Genomic DNA, 20202 nt, shown 5'->3' with positions numbered 1-20202 from the left:
GTGGATTTTAAACTGACTGAAGAGGTTTTATGCCCTTGGGAATTTGGTCTCTTAAATCTACACCTTCGCCTTCTGTTTCTGTGCGCTGCTCTGGTTCGCCAGAAGCGGCTTAGTCCTGCTGGCCACATGACCTGGAAGCTGTACGCCGGCTCCCTCGGCCAATAAAGTGAGATGAGCGCCGCAACCCCAGATTTGGCCATGACTGGACCTAATGGTCAGGAGTCCCTTTACCTTTACCTATGCATTAAAGCAGGGACGTCTAACTTCCAAGATGCTGAGATCTACTCCCAGTAATAAAAAACCTGCCAGTCATCTACCCATTGTCTTTGCCCAGAGTTGTTGAGCTTTTCTCAGGGAGCAGTGACCAGAGTTGTGGATCGACCAGTAGATCGCGATTGACCTGTCGCACATGCCTCCATTCTAGGAATTTGCAAAACAGCATCAAACCTTGCGTTACATGAAATACATTCGACAAACACAAGACGTAACCGGCTGTGGATTCACATAAACAATACTCTTCTATATATTCTTATCACAATATCAAATGTTTATCTTGAACATAAACAACACATAAAGTGCAATAAATCCGTTCATTCATAAAGACCAAATGTCTGCTAGTTTCTGTTCCACATATGTTCATAAAGTCCAATTTGGAGCCTACTACAGTTCCACAGGGACGCGGGTGGCGCTGTGGGTTAAAGCCTCAGCGCCTAGGACTTGCCGATCGAAAGGTCGGCGGTTCGAATCCCCGTGGCGGGGTGCGCTCCCGTCGCTCGGTCCCAGCGCCTGCCAACCTAGCAGTTCGAAAGCACCCTTAAGTGCAAGTAGATAAATAGGGACCGCTTTATAGCGAGAAGGTAAACGGCGTTCCGTGTGCTGCGCTGGCTCGCCAGATGCAGCTTGTCACGCTGGCCACGTGACCCGGAAGTGTCTGTGGACAGCGCTGGCTCCCGGCCTATAGAGTGAAATGAGCGCACAACCCTAGAGTCTGTCAAGACTGGCCCGTACGGGCAGGGGTACCTTTACCTTTACCTTACAGTTCCACAGTGTAGTAGTGTTGCACATGCCTCCATTGTAGGAACCGCACTCCTGACCCAGAATTTCACAAGAAGTCCCAACAATGATTCCCCTTTCAAACAGGATACATGAACCTAGGCCAGTAGGGTCCTCCTCTCCGGCAGACGGACAATCCCTTCCCCAAAGCCCCTCCCTCCCCCACCTCCCCATGGGGGTCCCTCCCCAGAAAGGCCTCCACTGTCCGGTGTTTGGACACCTGAAGGGCATGGAGGCCTCTCAGGGCAGCTGCCTGTCAGCTCTGCATCACCTGGAGCAAGAGATCTTGCTCTGGCTCCAGCAAAAGTCAGGCTGTCAGTTCCTCACTGCTGAGAGTGCAGAGTGGGGGGCAAAGAGCCCTGGCAGCGGGAGGAAGGTCTGAGGGATCCTCTCCCTGCTCTTGTTTCCTCCAATACTCACCATTGCTGGATGAAGAAAGCCTGTGGCACATCTTCAAGAAGAGAAAAACAAGTAATAAATGAAATAAGAAACTGAGAAAATAAGAATCCACTGTTTGCCTCGCCTTGTCCTCCATCAACTGCCAGCAACTGCTCTCTTCTCCACTCGACTCATTACTAACCCAAAATGGCCGCCTGCAAGTCTGTGGTCCATGTCACCATAGCAACCCCCCCTCACCTGGACCTGGTCCCACCTGGCTCCACCTATTGGGAGATGATCTATAATGAAATGGAAAAAAAAAAGGTTTAAGATAACCTTTGTTAAAAGACCAGAAGTGTTTTTATTAGGTTTTTTAGGGCAGTATTTACCAAAAGATAAGAAAAATCTATTCATGTATGTGACAACAGCAGTCAGAATTTTACTAGTTCAAAGATGGAAAGGCGATGAAATACCAGCGAAGGAACTCTTAAATTTCTTTAATTCAGTTATTAAAAGTGGCTCCTCTTACTTAGGGCCCCACAGACCTCATGGGACACCAGAGCAGATTCCCTTGTTGCTTTTTTGAGTCGACCAGCAATGGGGGTTGCATTTCCTTATTTACAGGAGGGCTGTTGCTGAAGCACATGACATGCTCTTCACACTTAGTTATCTATTAGAAGCACAGGCACAAATTATTGTATGTGTGTGTGTGTATTTGCAAACTACCCCAGTCTCTGAGGGGTGAGATTCCAGGGGTCCCAGGCGCTTCCCCATCTTCCCCTTGGAATGAAGGTCAGCGGAGACTGTGGCGTCTTTATGATATCTAGTTTTATTTACTCGCATACACAACCGGAGTGTAGGACGGAGGGGCTCACAGCATCAACACCCAAACAGATCTTGCTTCTCTATTAGTCGCAGCTTTGGCTCCGGCACAGAGCAAGCTGGTTTTGGGGTTTACCACAACTCTCTCTGGGTCTTGCTTTCCTACCTAGCAGCCAGGTGAGATGGGAGGGGGGAGGACAGGCCTCCCCCATTAGCTGCAGCTCTTGCAACCCAGCTCCTTCGTTGGGGATGCTGAGGAGGACACTCTATGGCCAGGAAAGGCCCTTGTCTTGCCAAGAAACTTGTCTGTGGGAATCGTGCATCCATAATGCTATGGAAAGGGTGAATGTCTTCTAGAATTCTCTGGTGTCACCAGAAGAGGAAGCCGTTCTTTTCAGTTAGGTCTGTTATCAACTGCAGAGGATGAGTAGCCTTGGGAGTCTCTTGGGGAGATGGAAGTGTTCAAAGGACTGAATCTACTTGCTCTGAGATGGGGGAACTTCGGGCAAAGGCCAGCAGAGAAGGGATGCTGTTGGCCACTAGTTTCTGTTCCTCCCCACTTTCCCAAAGGGCGTAACATCGGAGGTCCAGCGGGAGGAAAGAGCGTCTTGGAGTCAGGGGCCAGTCTGTTTTTTATAACATTTTTATTAGTGTTTTTACATTACAAAATAGAAAAAGAAAAAAGAAAAAATACAAAATAAAAATAGTTAAAAACAATCAATCTTTTCATCACATTATTTCTCATTTACTTGTTTCCCGGACCTCCTCATACCTCCCTTTTTTGTATTTCAATTCAATTTATTAGCTCAGCAGTTTCTTTCCCTCTTTATTCTACCCTGATCTTTAATCTTAAGTTATTATAACCTTGAATTTTTACTTATAAAAAACCATTTTTTCATATTCTTTTATACCATTACAGCTAGAAACCACTTAATTTCAATCCAACATCATTCTAACATTCATTAATTTTGCAATATCTCTGTTGATAGTCTTTAAATTTCTTCCAATCTTCTTCCACTGACTCTTCTCCCTGGTCTCGGATTCTACCAGTCATTTCCGCCAATTCCATGTAGTCCATCACCTTCATCTGCCATTCTTCCAGAGTGGGTATATCTTGTGTCTTCCAATACTTTGCAATAAGTATTCTTGCTGCTGTTGTAGCGTACATAAAGAAAGTTCTATCCTTCTTTAACACCGATTGGCCGACTATGCCCAGGAGAAGTCAGGGGCCAGTCCTGGCCAAAGCGGCCCCCACTGCCCCCACCACGGAGTCCCTGGCACTCCTGGACCATGAGGGATGCCAGCTTTGGTCTTGGCCCAAATTGGGGGCCAAACTGTCAGTATTTCATTCTCCCATTGCTAGTGTAACATGATATCCATGTTTACACCTTCTGTACTGTCTGTGTAAGAATGGAAGTCAGTCTGTAAATCACTTCCATCCTTTCTTCTCTTTTACTCTGACCGAGGAGGAGACGGCTGTGGAAGACAGCTCACGCCATGTTTCTTTGTTATTTTCTGCTGTAAATAAAGCTTGATGTCACATTTTAACACAGTTTGCAGGACATCTGCAAAGAGAAGGACATGGGGACAGGTGAGTCCGTCCCTGAGCACCTGGCAAGGATATTCCACGAGTTTTCTCCTGGATTCCAAGTCCTACTGCAGGGGAGGAGGGACACCTCAGGCCTTGGGGCCTAATCCTGGCCTCCTTCTACCAGAACGTGGCTCCCCAGGCTAAGGAGATGGTCAATATACAGTTCCATTCCACCCTTTTAAAATTTAAATATCAAAATAGATCCCAACTTTCAGAGCATGTAATTCACAGGAGTGGAAAGACCGCTGCGCTACTCATCGAAATAGGACTATACTTCCTTCTCCCACCTTCAAAGTAAACGTAAAGAAACCGAATTGATCCAAGTCTGCCTTCCTCCACCAACCTCAAGCTTCGCTCTTCATGCCAAAAGACAACACTTTCCCGTCCCCGGGTGAAACTCCCTGGCCTTTCATTGGTAGAGCTGCCACCACACTTGCGGCGTTTACCTCAGCGGGAAGCAAGGACTGACTGAACGGGCGGCGAGATGCTTTCAGCCTCGGACACTTGGCGGGTTATGAAATGGCCGTGCAGGCCAGATTCACGGTCCCGGCAGGCCGGATTTGGCCCACGGGACATAGTTTGTGGACCCCTGGTCCACACTGACTGGGACATTCTGCATGCCAAGCAGATGCTCTAGGGCTCCTCATATTTCACTAGCCTTTCAATGTTATGCTATTAGCAACCATGGAGATTCCACCTGCCTGTTTCGAAAGGAGAAAACTCACCTGATTAAATAACAACAACAACAACAACAACAACAACAACAACAACAACAACAACAACAACAATATATTTATACCCCGCCCACCTGGCTGGCTTCCCCAGCCACTCTGGGCGGCTTCCAACAAAATATTAAAATACAATCGTCCATCAAATATTAAAAGCTTCCCTAAACATAAAAATAACAATCCATTTTCAGTCCATTGAATTAGCAATTAAGCATTTCTGGAAAGGGAAATGGCATACTTTTTTATTAGCATAAAAAGCATGCATGAGAAAGTATTACTCATTTATGATGAGAATAGGGTTTATTTCTTTTGAACTTCGCTTGGTTCCTCCTTGGCAGCCAGTGCGATTGTTTCAGCAGGACTAGAACTCAGGACCCGCCGCCTTGAGGGACATCTAAGAGCAGTTGGGCAGGGGAAAGGTCTCCCTTGGGAGGTGGTGGACTCTCCTTCCTTGGAGGTTTCTAAGCAGAGATCGGACGGCCATCTGCCATGGATGCTTTAGCTGAGATTCCTGCATTGCTGGGGGTTGGACTAGATGACCCTGGGATCCCCTCCTATCTCTCCACTCCTGAATTCTAGGAGGAGCTTCCTTGCCTCCTGCAAAGCCCTTTTCTCTGCAAGCTCTTCCTCTGGTTTCTGGCCAAGGGAGGGAGATGCTCAGAGTCCAGCCAAGAGCCTCACCCCCAAAAGGATATCTGGGCATTGGCGTAGCCAGGGGGGCAGCTGCCCCCTTAATCCATAAGAAATAATAATAATCTGAGAGAGGGCTGAGCTGGAGGGACTCCGCTTGGCAAGGGAAGTGAGCAGCCTTCCTAGAGAGGCCAGGAAGCAAGAGGGGGCCAGGTCCTCCAGAGCCAAGGCCCCTCCCTCCCCAGTCCTTTCCTTGCTTTGGGGTCTCTCCTGCAAGGGCTGCCTCCCTGTCCCCTCCTGGGATCTGGTGAGTCTCCTCTCTTTCCCCCCAGAGGGTGCAGTGGGGAGACGGGGGGGGGGGGGTCCCAGGGCTGCAGCAGGGGAGGAGGCCTGGGGGGCCTGATCAGGGAGGGGCCAGGTCTGCCACGCTCTCCTTCCTGCAGATCAGAGGATCCCAAACTCATCTGGCCCTCCGCCCCCCCCCCCTTCAGAAAAGATCTCCCTCCTTTAAACAAAGAAGTCCCTGGGACATTAACTCTGTGTAACATCACTCAGCCTCATTGCACAACAGAGGAAACATCTGCAAATGGTTTTCCAAAGCTGGACGAGGAGGTGAACTAGCCCCCCCCCCCAAAGAACAACGGGGAGGAAGGAAGGTAAAGTGGGGAAGAAAGGCCAGGAACAAAGAGAGGGATCCCATCCCATAGTCTGGCTGTTGCATTGCGGACCAGTTTCCCAGTCGTCTCCAAGGGCAGCTCCCCACAGAGGCCACTGCAGCAATCCCCTCGCACCCAGAGCAGGGCATCCCAGGACCACATCCTCTCTGTCCCAAAGGGATTTTGCTGGCAAAGCAGCCGGAAATGGGCGCTGCTACTCACTGACCCTCCTGGGACCTTGGCATCAGTGGCTGTGTGTGTGTGTGAAGCTATCTAACAAAATAATAATAATAATAATAATAATAATAATAATAATAATAATAATAATGGTAACAATAATAATAAATTACCCAACTAAATATCAAGGGAGATGTCTTTGGCCCCCAGGGGGTTGATTAGATACATACCTGGCCCTCAGAGCAAATAAAAAGGGACCCCACCCGAGGAGTCTGTCTGGAGAGCGGCAGAGAGTCCAAGTGCAAGAAAAGGAGACAGAAGCATGGGAGTGGGGGGGGGAGCAACTCCTGAGGACCCCCGGGTGAGGACCCCACTAGACCCACAAATGACTCCCTTCTCAGTCGGTTCTGCCTTCATGCATTGACTGGAAGGCTGCAGAAACCAGGTTGATTAATCTCCCAGAAATCCCTTCAGTTGCCTCCACATTTTGCATTGCTAAAAGGCGAGAGACTTATTTCTTCTCCTCTTCCTGCTCTTTCTTTTCAAAAAGATAGCTCACGGTCTGGGATGCGGTACAGTCCAGCCCTGGTTCCCAGCAAGACTCATCCATGCTTCCTCAGGGAACCATTCCCCCCCCCAACCCGTCCTACAAATTCTGTAACAGAACAATGTATTTGCTTTGTAGGATTTCCTTGAGCTTTTCATTACGACGGGCAAAACTTGTCAGAAGGCCAAAGTATTTCTTCTGATCTCTCAGAGGCTTTCTGAGAGCACAGATGGATGAGCGAGACTCAGCTGGCCTTGGAACTGGAAGAGGCCCTGCTAACCAAACTGGGAGCAGTGGGGGATTCTGGGAAAAACCAGTGCAGAAGATCATGGGTGAGGAGGATACCCTCCGTTTAGAGGTGCAGAGCCAGCAGTTGAGGCAGTTCTGCTGCCAGGAGGCCAAAGGACCCCGAGAGGTCTGCAGCCGACTCAACCACTTTTGCCACCAGTGGCTGAAGCCGGAAAGGCACACGAAAGCTGAGATGCTGGACCTGGTGATCTTGGAGCAGTTCCTGGCTGTCCTTCCCCCGGAGATGGAGAGCTGGGTGAGGGAATGCGGAGCGGAGACCAGTTCCCAGGCGGTGGCCCTGGCCGAAGGTTTCCTCCTGAGTCAGGCAGAGGAGAGAAAGCAGGTGAGAGAGACTTTCCTCTGGATACTCCCAAGGGGCTCCAAACAGGACAGAAAACATCCCATAATGGTCTGCTGCTGGCCCATCCTTTTTCTGGGAAAGCATCCATGGAATGAGATCTCACACCCTTCAAGTCTTTGTCATTCTCTGTCTAATATTTCTCACCATTCTCTGTTTTGAATCCTTGTTTCTTTTTCAGGGAAAGGATCTGTTTGCAGAAATGGACCTGGATTCCTGTGAGGCAGAGAGGCCTCTGTTGGACACCAGAGAGAGGCCACTGGGTAAGGAGGAAGGTGGTTTTTCTCCATTTGGTCTCATTCTGTTTGTTTTCCAACTCATCTCAGGGTTCTTTTCATCTTGTTTTGGGGGGAGACAGTTGGGAAGAAGGGTCCAGAGGATGGGAGATGTATTTCTGCACAACAAACATATGAAATGGGCACAAACATTCAAATGCTCTCAGCAGGTAAAGATTTCTCAAAGGCCCATCTGCAGTTAGAGATGCCCTGTTTCACCTGTGAGAGAAGCAGGCACTCCTGGCGTCCTGCTTACCTTTTGTCTCTTGCAGGTGACAGAATGATGCCGGCAAGACCTCCTGATCCGTCTTTTCATGGGGACAGAAGGGAAGCAGCTACTGTGGAACCAGATCAGGTCAGGGGAAGCTGCCTTGTGGGGACAGAGGCTGAGGGATAGAGCAATGTCATGCACTGGTTGGGGACAGAGGAATGGTGGGAGGATGCACCTGGGGAACCAGGAAGGGAAGATGGCTCAGAGCCGAAGGAGTGGAGGTAGAAGAAGGATTGGCGGCCAGAGGGGGAAGAGGGATAAGCCTGGGAAGAGGAGGTGTCAGAAGCTGAAGGGCGAACAGGGCTTAGTGAGCTGGGAGACTCTGTGGCAGAATGCAGTGCAGAATCAGAGGCAGAAGAGGAAGGAGGCGAGTGGGAGAGGAAGGTCGAGAGGCATAGGTGAGTCAGGATAAGTTAGAGCCACTGGTGGCTCCCTCCTTTTCTGCCCCCCCATTCCTACCCCTCTCCATGCCCCCATGAACCCCTGGAATTTGGCTCTAGGGCATTGGGAGGGAACTCCCCAGAACAACTCACAAGGAGAGGAGAAAGTGGACCGTTCCATCAGGCAAACTGGAATTCTTGCGTAGGCAGAATGACCTGGAAAACACAAAGTGGAGTACAACCTATTTGCACAAAGACGAATTCCCATAATTAAAACTTAGAATAAAATAAGCATCCGTAAATAAAATGTGGAGCAAAGCAATCCTATTGAAACAGCTCCCCTGCGTGAGTGCCTGAGGCCCCTGCTCCTGCCACTCACCACCTGGCCCAGGGCGGGGCCTGAAGCCTCATAAGGACGGTTGCTGCTGCTGCTGCTGCTGCTGCTGGCCAGGAGGACTCGGAGCAGTGCAATGTTCTTTTTAAAATGTTTTTTAAAATTTTCTATTTTCCTTTTTGATTACCGTATTTTTCGCTCTATAACACGCACCTGACCATAACACGCACGTAGTTTTTAGAGGAGGAAAACAAGGAAAAAAATATTCTAAACGAAACAGTAGATGTATGATTTTTGTGGTTCATGCTGTGGCCACAGACATGTGATCTGATGGTGAGTTTGGGGTGACCCAGTGCAAAAATCCTGAGGATCCATGTGGATCCGTGCTTTGTAACCACGTTTTAAGTGGGGAGGGAAGGAAAAGCACTCAATGGACAAGGAGCACGCGTGGGGGGTGTGGAGAAGGAGCTTTTCTGTGAGCTGAGCGGGGAGGGAAAGAACACTGTTGCTTTAAAGGTATACTTAAGGTATTTGCCCTGTGGCTGGGGTTTTTTTCCATTTAACAGTTTGCAGCCTTTTAATTCTGCTCCTTGTTTTGAGGCAGAATAGATTTGAGCAAGTGAGGAGGACTTGGATTGCAGGGGATTCGCCATTAGCTGTGTAAAAGCCCTCCTCCTTGCAGCCTGAGTGATAAGCAGCCACCAGCAGCAATAGAATGGAGCACAAAAAAGCGGTAGGGGCACTAGGACCCAGACAATGCTCAAATCTATCCTGCCTGAAAACAGCTGAGAAGCGGGGGGTAGGCTTTTTTTTTACTTCCTGGTTTTCACTGTGCTCGTGGCTCAGAGCTCCAGGTTGGTTTTTTTGTTGTTGTTTTTTGCTGCTGGTTGCTTAAATTTTATCCTTCCTGATCCAAGCCCTCCTGTCCCTCTGCAGCCTCATTGCTCCGTTTAGAGAGCGCTCGGACCTTTGCTAGCTGAGGCTGCAGCAGCTGTTGCTGGCTACTTTAAAAGCGCTTGCTGGCTTTGAACCGCCTGCCTTCTCCCGGCTCGCTATGGCTCCCGTCTGTCCCTCCTCCCCTGTAAGCGGCTGCTGCCCGCTTTGCTGCCATGCCTCTCCTTCCCTCCCTCCTCCTCGGCTCCTCCCCCTCCTCCTGGCTGCAAAGCAAGCAAAGCTAGAGCCGTGCAAAGCCCTGCAAGCGGCTCCCGCTTTGCTTGACTGACGGCAGCCACAGCTCCGATCCAGTGCATTCGCTCCTTAACACGCACAGGCATTTTCCCTTACTTTCTAGGAGCAAAAAAGTGCGTGTTATGGAGCGAAAATTACGGTACTTTTTTTTGTGGGGGTGGGGTGGGGTGGATGTTAAGACCAGAGCATGTCATTACAGAGGAGGCAGGTTTAGTCGTTGTTTGAGGACTATCCCTGCCTCTGGGTCTGGTCCTGACTGGACGGATACTAGAATCAGCAAGGGATACCCACATGACCTGAAGGTGCTGCTGTTCAGTGCCAAGTCAATGATTCATAAAACCACTGCCATCCATGACTTGATCATGGATGGAGGACTTGACCTGGCATGTGTAACAGAGACTTGATTGGCTTAAGCAGATGGGCCCTCTTCGATTGCATGGAGCCCACTCAGCCCTGTGTTTTTCCATGGATCTGAGGGCAATGAAGAGCTATCCATGGAAGTGCAGGTCAATTCTGTGTCCAGGGCGGCTGTGTATCAGCTCCATCTGGTCCGCAGGATGAGACCCCACCCACCCCGAGCTTGTCTCACCAGAGTGGTGCATGCTCTGGTTATCTCTCGCTTGGAATACTGCAATGCGCTCTATGTGGGCCTATCTTTGAAGGTGACCCGGAAACTACAACTAATCCAAAATGCGGCAGCTAGACTGATGACTGGGAGTGGCCACCGAGACCACATAACACTGGTCCTGAAAGACCTGCATTGGCTCCCAGTATGTTTCCGAGCACAATTCAAAGTGTTGGTGCTGACCTTTAGAGCCCTAAATGGCCTTTGTCCAGTATACCAGAAGGAGCGTCTCCACCTCCATCGTTCTGCCCAGACACTGAGGTCCAGCGCCAAGGGCCTTCTGACGGTTCCCTCTCTGCAAGAAGCCAAGTTACAGGGAACCAAGCAGAGGGCCTTCTTGGTAGTGGCACCTGCCCTGTGGAATGCCCTCCCACCAAATGTCAAAGAGAAAAATAACTACCAAACTTTTAGAAGACATCTAAAGGCAGCCCAGTTTAGGGAAGCTTTTAATGTTTAATAGATTATTGTATTTTAGTGTTTTGTTGGAAGCCGCCCAGAGTTCTGGCTGGGGAAACCCAGCCAGATGGGCAGGGTATAAATAAATTATTATTATTATTATTATTATTATTATTATTATTATTATTATTAACAGGAAAGAAACAATAGAGCATTGTGTAGCAGATCATATTTCTGCTGTCCCTTTTTCTTTTAGGATCCAGTGTTCTTTGAAGATGTTGCTGTTCTTTTCACGGATGAGGAGTGGGCGTTGCTGGATCCTGACCAGAGAGCTCTGCATAAGGACATCATGGAGGAGAATCGTGGGATCGTGGCCTCTCTTGGTAAGGCTCCCTGTGGGATCGTCATATCTGCCTGGAAATTTAAAAAAATACCTCTATGGGACCAACCTCATCTATTTTCACAGAGCTCAACAGCGCCCCCTATAACACCTGGGAACCTAACACCCCCACAATAAAGAGTAAATTACAGTTTTTTCTTTGAACAATCTTTCTCAAATTATTCCTTTTACTACCACAATTGGGCTGGTCTCAACTTCCCAGGCCATCTTCAATGTCAGCTTCAGAATTGTTAGGAAAGCTAAGTAGTTTCAGATTTTTGTTTTTGCTCCTGTCAGCCTTGGGTTGACCAAAGAGACAACTGGGAGCGAAGCTCAGGTGCTGCCAGCCAGAGAAGAAGCAAGCCTAGGGAGAGGAGAGTTAGCAGCGGAAGGCAGAGAGGAGGGGGAGATCAATTGTAATCTGAGCTCTGAACAAAGGGGAGAAGAAAAACAGAGACAGAGTGACAGACTGCTGTGTGAGAGCTACAGGAGTGAGTCAGACGCTGGAATGCAGGAAGGTCTCAGAGGTCTAATCTCAGAGGTCTGAAAACTGGTCGAGACAGGCGAAAGATACTGGAAGAGAAGGTGGGGGCTTCCGTGCTGGGGAAGGGGGAGGAGCTCAGTCCGGGCAACTCCATCTTGTGGGGAGGACGAAGAGTAGAGGAGCTCCGTCCAAGTTTGTTGTTTTAGCAATAAATCTGAAATTATTAACAGCCAGAGTCGTCTCACGTTTGTGGGAGAGACCAAGCCATAACAAGGACTGACATTGGAGATGGAGGGGATGCCATGACTGGGCCAAACAAAATCCATCCCAGAGAAGAGCTAGGCTTATGGAATCTCAGGTAGCAGTAGCAGTGATGAGGATGAGGATGATCATACAGTGGTACCTCGGTTTACAAACTTAATTTTTTCCAGAACAGGTAGCACTGTAGTAATAATAATATTTTTTTGTAATGGCTTGGCTCTCCCACAGAAGCGAGACACCAGCAGTAATTATCTCAGGTTTATTGTTCAAACACATAAATCACTCCGGAGCTCCTTCACTCTGTCTGACTTCAAGTTTGCAGTTGCCAAGTCTTAACTCCGCCCCTTCCTCTTCTTCCAAGAGGGGGAAAAACCCTTTCGCTTCCCCTCTTTCCCCCTCCTCTCACTGACCTTTTCGCGCCTTCTAGTTTTTGGGCTAGCCATTCCTGGCCTCTCCCCTTCTGTCTCTGAGCTAAGATTCGTATTTTTTGGATCTTTGCTATCTGCTGCCTTCTCTCTGTTCTCTGAAGCTCTGCCACTTGGCTGCCCCCCCTCCCTCTCACATTCCAGTGTCCTTATCTCTCTTTGCCTGCTTTCATACATTCCAGCTTCTGTCAGCTCTGGAACAATTTTATTTCTACCCTGCCCATCTGGCTGGGTTGCCCCAGCCACTCTGGGCGGCTTCCAACACATATATAAACATGAAACATAATAATAATAATATTAATATTAATATAATAATATTCTGATCCCATATAAAAAGAACATTAACTTAAAATGAACAACTTCTACTGGTGGCCAAAATTGTGGAAACCTTTTGTGAAAAGTGTATTTCTGAGGTTTGATTGCTCATAACACCACTTTTGTATGGAGTAATACCATAAAATTATATAGCAATGGAAAGATAATTTAATGTTGAATGTAATGTAATGCCTTTTATGAAGGAGTATTTATTGGAACAGCAGTCATAAAGAAAAAACGTGAAACCTTTGGTAACCATTGGTAACCTTTAGCTTTCATTACGGCCTTACAACGCCTTCACTTGAAGTGAACCAAATTTTTAGTTCTGCAGCTGTAAGAATGTGAAACCAAGACTGAATTATTGCCTCTGTTAATTGGGCTTTATTGCTGGATTGCTTCTAACAAAGAATTTTCTTTAGTTGACTCCATAGATTTCTGATTGGGTTAATATTTGGGCTATTCCCAGGCCCTTACGGCAGTGGAATAGGATTATCTTGAAAGCACCGTTTGCACACAGCAGCAACAGGACATGGAGCTGAATCTTGTTGAAATAGACAAATAAATAAATAAATAAATATGGTTCAGTATCTGTGAAAGATCACCTGCGGAATGCTTCAGTTTGGGCTAAAGTATTTCATTTATGTATTTTGGGGCATTTACATTCCCATTAAGGACGCAAATTCTGCCCACACCTTTTGCTGCCATGCAACCCCAGATCATCACACTGTCTGGGTGTTTCATGGTCGGTGTAATGCAAGTAGGATGTAAATCTTCTCTGATTCTTCTCCTCGCGTATTTCATGCCATCACTACTAAGCAAGGAGATTTGGCTCTCATCCCTCCAAATAACACTGTCCCATTGTTCCACTTTCCACTTAACAAGGGTTTAGTCATGGCGTGGTGTAGTGGTTAAGAGCGGTAGACTCGTAATCTGGTGAACCGGGTTCGCGTCTCCACTCCTCCACATGCAGCTGTTAGGTGACCTTGGGCCAGTCACACTTCTTTGAAGTCTCTCAGCCCCACTCACCTCACAGAGAGTTTGTTGTGGGGGAGGAAGGGAAAGGAGATTGTTAGCCGCTTTGAGACTCCTGAAGGGGAGTGAAAGGTGGGATATCAAATCCAAACTCTCCTCCTCCTCCTTCTTTTTCTTCTATCTTTTCAAGCTTTGCTTGAGAGATAGCAATGGCTTTTTCCTTAGAACTCTAACATTTAGACCAATCATTGCACTCAACTTCACATTACATTGCGCCATGTCATTTTGTATACACCCAGATGATATTCTTCTGTCATGTAGGGACAGTCTCTCTATTCTTCGATCGTCACTTGCCTTTGTGCACCTTTTCCTGCCTTTACCAGTTAAGTTGGTTAAGTTTTCCCCAATCTTTCTTCTAATTTCTTCATAACTGTAGCCCTGTTCACTTAATAGTACAATTTTACATCACTTTCTGGGTGACCAGTCAACTCTTTGTGCCATTTCTTTAATTTTATTATGTTTTTCAACCTCACTAAATGAAAGAAGACAGAAAACCAACCAACTTGTTAGCAATCACGTAACACACTGACAAAAGTCAACCTAAGCAAGTTGTGCTTCCTTTTTCTGGTTATTTGGCTATAATGTTTCATAGAATATGGATAATTAAACCAACTTTGTTGAATTGCATTCTTGATTAAATTATCTTTCTATTGATATATAATTTTATGATAGTACTCCAAAAGAAGCAGAGTTTTGAGCCATCAAACCTCTGAAATGCACTTTTCCCCAAAAGGCTTCTGCAATTTTGACCACTACTGTATATCAAACAAAGCAACATTCAACAACACATCAGAATCTCATAATAAATATGTTGGTTAATGACAAACAACACAGGTAATGAACATCCCCCCCCCCCGAGCTCCCTTCAGTTGTTCTCCATTTGTTCATGAGTGTCTAACCCCTTTTTGTCTCCATTGCAGATTGTAATGAATCGGAAATCGAGAACAAAGGTGACCAAGATAAAATCCCCAGAGAGGAGAAGCCACGTAAAAATTTAGTGTGTGGAGAAAGCTGCAGTCAGAGCTCCCATTCCACTTCCCATCAACAAAATCTCATTGGAAAGAAACCATATCAGTGTGTGGAATGTGGAAAGAGCTTCAGTAAGAAGGACAGTCTTACTTCCCATCAAAGAATTCATACAGGGGAGAAACCCTATCAGTGTGTGGAATGTGGAAAGAGCTTCAGGAGGAAGGACATTCTCACATTTCATCAAAGAATTCATACAGGGGAGAAACCCTATCAGTGTGTAGAATGTGGAAAGAGCTTCAGTCACAGCTTCAGTCTCACTTCCCATAAGCGAATTCATACAGGGGAGAAACCCTATCAGTGTGTGGAATGTGGAAAGAGCTTCAGTCACAGCCACAGTCTCACTTCCCATAAGCAAATTCATACAGGGGAGAAACCCTATCAGTGTGTGGAATGTGGAAAGAGCTTCAGTCACAGCTCCAGTCTCACTTCCCATAAGCGAATTCATACGGGGGAGAAACCCTATCAGTGTGTAGAATGTGGAAAAAGCTTCAGTCAGGGCTCCACTCTCACTTCCCATCAAATAATGCATACAGGGGAGAAACCCTATCAGTGTATGGAATGTGGAAAGAGCTTCAGGAAGAGCTGCGATCTCACTTCCCATCAAATAATTCATACAGGGGAGAAACGCTACCAGTGCTTTGAATGTGGAAAGAGCTTCAGTCACAGCCACAATCTCACTTCCCATCATAGAATTCATACAGGGGAGAAACCCTATGAATGTGTGGAATGTGGAAAGAGCTTCAGGAAGAGTTCCCATCTCGCTTCCCATCAAAGAATTCATACAGGGGAGAAACGCCATCAGTGCATGGAATGTGGAAAGAGCTTTAGTCACAGCCAGAGTCTCACTTCCCATCACAGAGTTCATACAGGGGAGAAACCCTATGAATGTGTGGAATGTGGAAAGAGCTTCAGGAAGAGCTCCTATCTCACTTCCCATCAAAGAATTCATACAGGGGAGAAACCCTATCAGTGTGTGGAATGTGGAAAGAGCTTCAGGAAGAGCTCCGATCTCACTTCCCATCAAAGAGTTCATACAGGGGAGAAACCCTATCAGTGTGTGGAATGTGGAAACAGCTTCAGGAAGAAGGACCAACTCACTTGCCATCAAAGAATTCATACAGGGGAGAAACCCTATCAGTGCGCGGAATGTGGAAAGAGCTTCAGGAGGAAGGACCAACTCACTTGCCATCAAAGAATTCATACAGGGGTGAAACCCTATCAGTGTGTAGAATGTGGAAAGAGCTTCACTCAAAGCTCCAAACTCACTTCCCATAAAAGAATGCATACAAAGGTCGGGAAAACCATTATACAGCTTTAGGAGCCAAGAAATCCGCACCTTTATTACCTGGCCTTTGGCTGATTGACATCTACTGCGTTTTGAACATGTGGTATTTTGTGTTTTCATGTTGTAACCATCCTGAGACCTGTAGGTATAGGAATAGGTGCCAATGCTTAAAGACCTAGGCGTCTCTCCCCCCCCCCCCCATAAAATATTTAAGGAGGCCTGTGAGGTTTGCCCTCCTAGGCGTGTGACATCATACTGGGTCATAAGGAAAGGGTTAACTAAGTGTAAAATGATTAACCAATAGGAACCCAAGGGGAGGAGTTAGAGTTGTTAGGAAGTGAGGCTGGAGTTAGAGAAGGGAGAGGGAGGATAAGTCTGTGGGTTGGGCTAGTTTGATGCGAGAGAGTGAGAGAATCTGTTAAGAGGAGTCAGTTAAACAGTTGGGATAATCAGAAGGTATTAGGAAGGTATAGGCCGGTAAAGAAACTAAGGTTAAGAAACTGACAAGAAAAATTATCTGAAACCATAAACTTGTTAATGCTTATAAAATAAACTTGTTTATTTGGTTTAATGTTAACAACTGTCTGGACTCAGTGTGTACCCGAGAGAAATGGGTTGGTGGCAGCGGGGAAGCGATCACAGTGGTGGCACAGGGATCAATAGACCATCAAACGTCTGGGGACCCTGTGTGAACGCCACAAGGCCACCCCCCAGGTTATTTTGGTTTTTTTCCAAATGCAACCTTTTATTCTTCTGCAACTTGCCATACAATTTCTCTTTCAATTTGCCCTCTTAAAAAACAAAAAAAATAAACGCACAGAGGAGGAAAACAAAATACAAGAAAATACAAATGTGGACAGGTCCCATCTTTACTGGCCAAACTTGGGTCCCCAGCAGCTCCCGGACTACAGTTCCCATCATCCCTCCCCATTGGTCCTGCTACTTAGGGATGATGGGAGTTGTAGTCCAAAAACAGCTGGAAACCCAAGTTTGCTTTAAAGGGAAGGTAGGCTGGCCCTGTGACACCCTCTGCTGGACAAAAGCACTGCCCCAGAATCTGAACCACCCCCAGTACTGCTAATTGGAATTTAAAGAGCTCAAAACTGAAGTTTGATCGGCACTTCAACCTCTTGGGAGCTTCTAGGCGCTTTCTGCACCACCTAGAGTACCCACAGAATTGTGGCGTCTACTGGCAACACACACAGGAGAACAAATGAAAGACTAACACAAGGGGCAGGAAAAAAACCTGGAAAGGGCCATACCAAATGGACCTCCGGTGTGAAGAGGTCACTTTCCCCACTGCTGAACAATGCCACAGGTAGAGGAGATGGCATGCTAAAAGTGTCTCTGGGGCAAGGGGAGCTGCTGGGAAATTGAACTACGGGCTCAAAATATTACTGTTTTAAAAGGCAGCTTCCTGGCAGCTCTGCATCACCTGGAGCAAGAGATCTTGTTCTGGCTCCAGCAAAAGTCAGGCTGTCAGTTCCTCACAACTGAGAGTCCCGGCAGCGGGGAGCAGGTCTTTGGGATCCTCTCCCTCATACCTGTCAACTTTTCCCTTTTCTTGCGAGGAATCCTATTCAGAATAAGGGAATTTCTCTTTAAAAAAGGGAAACGTTGACAGCTATGCTCTCCCTACTCTTGTTTCCTCCAATACTCACCATTGCTGGATGACGAAAGCCTGTGGCACATCTTCAAGAAGAGAAAAACAAGTAATAAATGAAATAAGAAGCGAAATAAGAAACTGAGAAAATAAGAATCCACTGTTTGGCTCGCCTTGTCCTCCGTCAACTGGCACCAACTGCTCTCCTCCACTCGCCTCACTACTAACCCAAAATGGTCGCCTGCAAGTCTGTGGTCCTTGTCACCATAGCAACCCCCCCTCACCTGGACCTGGGCCCACCTGGCTCCACCTATTGGGAGATAATCTATAATGAAATGGAAAAAAAAAACCTTTGTTAAAAGATCAGAAGCATTTTTATTAGGTATTTTAGGGAAGGATTTACCAAAAGATAAGGAAAATCCCTTCATGTATGTGACAACAGCGGCCGGAATTTTACTAGCTCAAAATGGAAAAGCAATGAAAAACCAGCGAAAGAACACTGGCAAGAAAAGTTGCTGGAATACGCTGAAATGGTGAAGCTAACTCAGAGACTTAAAGATATGGACAATAATAACTTTAAAGAAGATTGGGAACCTTTTAAGATGTATATACAGAAACAATGCATAGAAATGAACTCACTGGCAGGATTTGAGTGACACACGTACAATGGACAAATACAAACAGAAAATGCAATTATGAGGTAAAAATGAGAAGGAAGAGACAAATGTTATAACCTTCATTTTAATATATAAGGAATACCAATTTATAAGCAAAAGAAACAGAGGTGTTATAAACTAGGAAGGGAAGTTGGGGGAAGTCGCATGGGGGCGGGGTGTTAATTGAAATTGTAAAATGAAATTTGAATGTTTGATTATGTTAAAATTTATTTAATTAAGTTATTTTTTTAAAAAAAGAAAAGAAAGAAAAGCAATGGCTCCTCTTACTTAAGGGCCCCACAGACCTCATGGGACACCAGAGCAGATTCCCTTGTTGCTCTTTTGAGTCAACCAGCAATGGGGGTTGCATTTCCTTATTTCCAGGAGGGCTGTTGCTAAAGCACACGACATGCTCTTCACACTTAGCTATCTATTAGGAACACAGGCACAAATTATTGTGTTTGTATTTGCAAACTACCCCAGTCTCTGAGGGGTGAGATTCCAGGGGTCCCAGGCGCTTCCCCATCTTCGGTTTCCTTGCAACGAAAGTCAGTGGAGACTGTGGCGTCTTTATGATATCTAGTTTTATTTACTCGCATACACAACCTGAGTGTCGGACGGAGGGGCTCACAGCATCAACACACAAACAGATCTTGCTTCTCTATTAGTCGCAGCTTTGGCTCCGGCACAGAGCAAGCTGGTTTCGGGGTTTCCCACAACTCTCTCTGGGTCTTGCTTTCCTATCTAGCAGCCAGGTGAGATGGGAGGGGGGAGGACAGGCCTCCCCCATTAGCTGCAGCTCTTGCAACCCAGCTCCTTCGTTGGGGATGCTGAGGAGGACACTCTATGGCCAGGAAAGGCCCTTGTCTTGCCAAGAAACATATGGAATCGTGCATCCATAATGCTATGGAAAGGGTGAATGTCTTCTAGAATTCTCTGGTGTCACCAGAAGAGAAAGCCGTTCTTTTCAGTTAGGTCTGTTCTCAACTGCAGAGGATGAGTAGCCTTGGGAGCCTCTTGGGGAGATGGAAGTGTTGAAAGGACTGAATCCATGAGGGAGAGCTACTTGCTCTGAGATGGGGGAACTTCGGGCAAAGGCCAGCAGAGAAGGGATGCTGTTGGCTGCTGGTTTCTGTTTCTCCCCACTTTCCCAAAGGGCGTAACATCGGAGGTCCTGCGGGAGGAAAGAGCATCTCGGAGTCAGGGGCCTGTCTGGGCCAAAGCGGCCCCCATTGCCCCCACCACGGAGTCCCTGGCACTCCTGGACCATGAGGGATGCCAGCTTTGGTCTTGGACCAAATTGGGGGCCAAACTGTCAGTATTTCATTCTCCCATTGCTAGTGTACTATGATATCCATGTTTACACCTTCTGTACTGTCTGTGTAAGAATGGAAGTCAGTCTGTAAATCACTTCCATCCTTTCTTCTCTTTTCTCTTCTCTTTTACTCTGACCAAGGAGGAGATGGCTGTGGAAGACAGCTCACGCCATGTTTCTTTGTTATTTTCCACTGTAAATAAAGCTTGATTTCACATTCCAACACAGTTTGCAGCACATCTGCAAAGAGAAGGACATGGGGACAGGTGAGTCCGTCCCTGAGCACCTGGCAAGGCTATTCCAAGAGTTTTCTCCTGGATTCCAAGTCCTACTACAGGGGAGGAGGGACATCCCAGGCCTTGGGGGCAAATCCTGGCCTCCTCCTACCAGAATGTGGCTCCCCACGCTAACGAAACGCTATTACCAACCTTACGCTATTAGCTATTTCGAAAACGCTATTTCGAAAGGAGAACACTCACCTGATCAATATAATAAATAATAATAATAATAATAATAATAATAATAATAATAATAATAATAATTATACCCCGCCCATCTGGCTGGGTTCCCTAGCCACTACGGGCGGCTTCCAACAAAATATTAAAATACAGTAGTACATCAAATATTAAAAGCTTCCCTAAACATAATAACAACAACCATCCATTTTCAGTCCTTTGAATTAGCAATTGAGCATTTCTGGAAAGGGAAATAGCATACTTTT

General features: G+C 46.8%; 1 protein-coding gene across 1 annotated transcript; it reads left to right on the top strand.

The window, feature by feature from the left end:
- Positions 1 to 5409: 5409 nt before the first annotated feature.
- On the top strand, positions 5410 to 18411 carry LOC144327640 (uncharacterized). The gene is given in 7 exon segments (XM_077928058.1): positions 5410 to 5509; positions 6721 to 6896; positions 6899 to 7213; positions 7410 to 7491; positions 7776 to 7858; positions 10954 to 11080; positions 14514 to 18411. Coding segments are annotated over 6 exon segments (2115 nt in total). The 5' UTR covers positions 5410 to 5509; positions 6721 to 6815; the 3' UTR covers positions 15941 to 18411.
- Positions 18412 to 20202: the final 1791 nt, after the last annotated feature.

Source organism: Podarcis muralis, chromosome 4 (genome assembly GCF_964188315.1).
Source record: "Podarcis muralis chromosome 4, rPodMur119.hap1.1, whole genome shotgun sequence".
Lineage (NCBI taxonomy): Eukaryota > Metazoa > Chordata > Lepidosauria > Squamata > Lacertidae > Podarcis > Podarcis muralis.
This window is presented reverse-complemented; position numbering and strand designations above follow the sequence as displayed.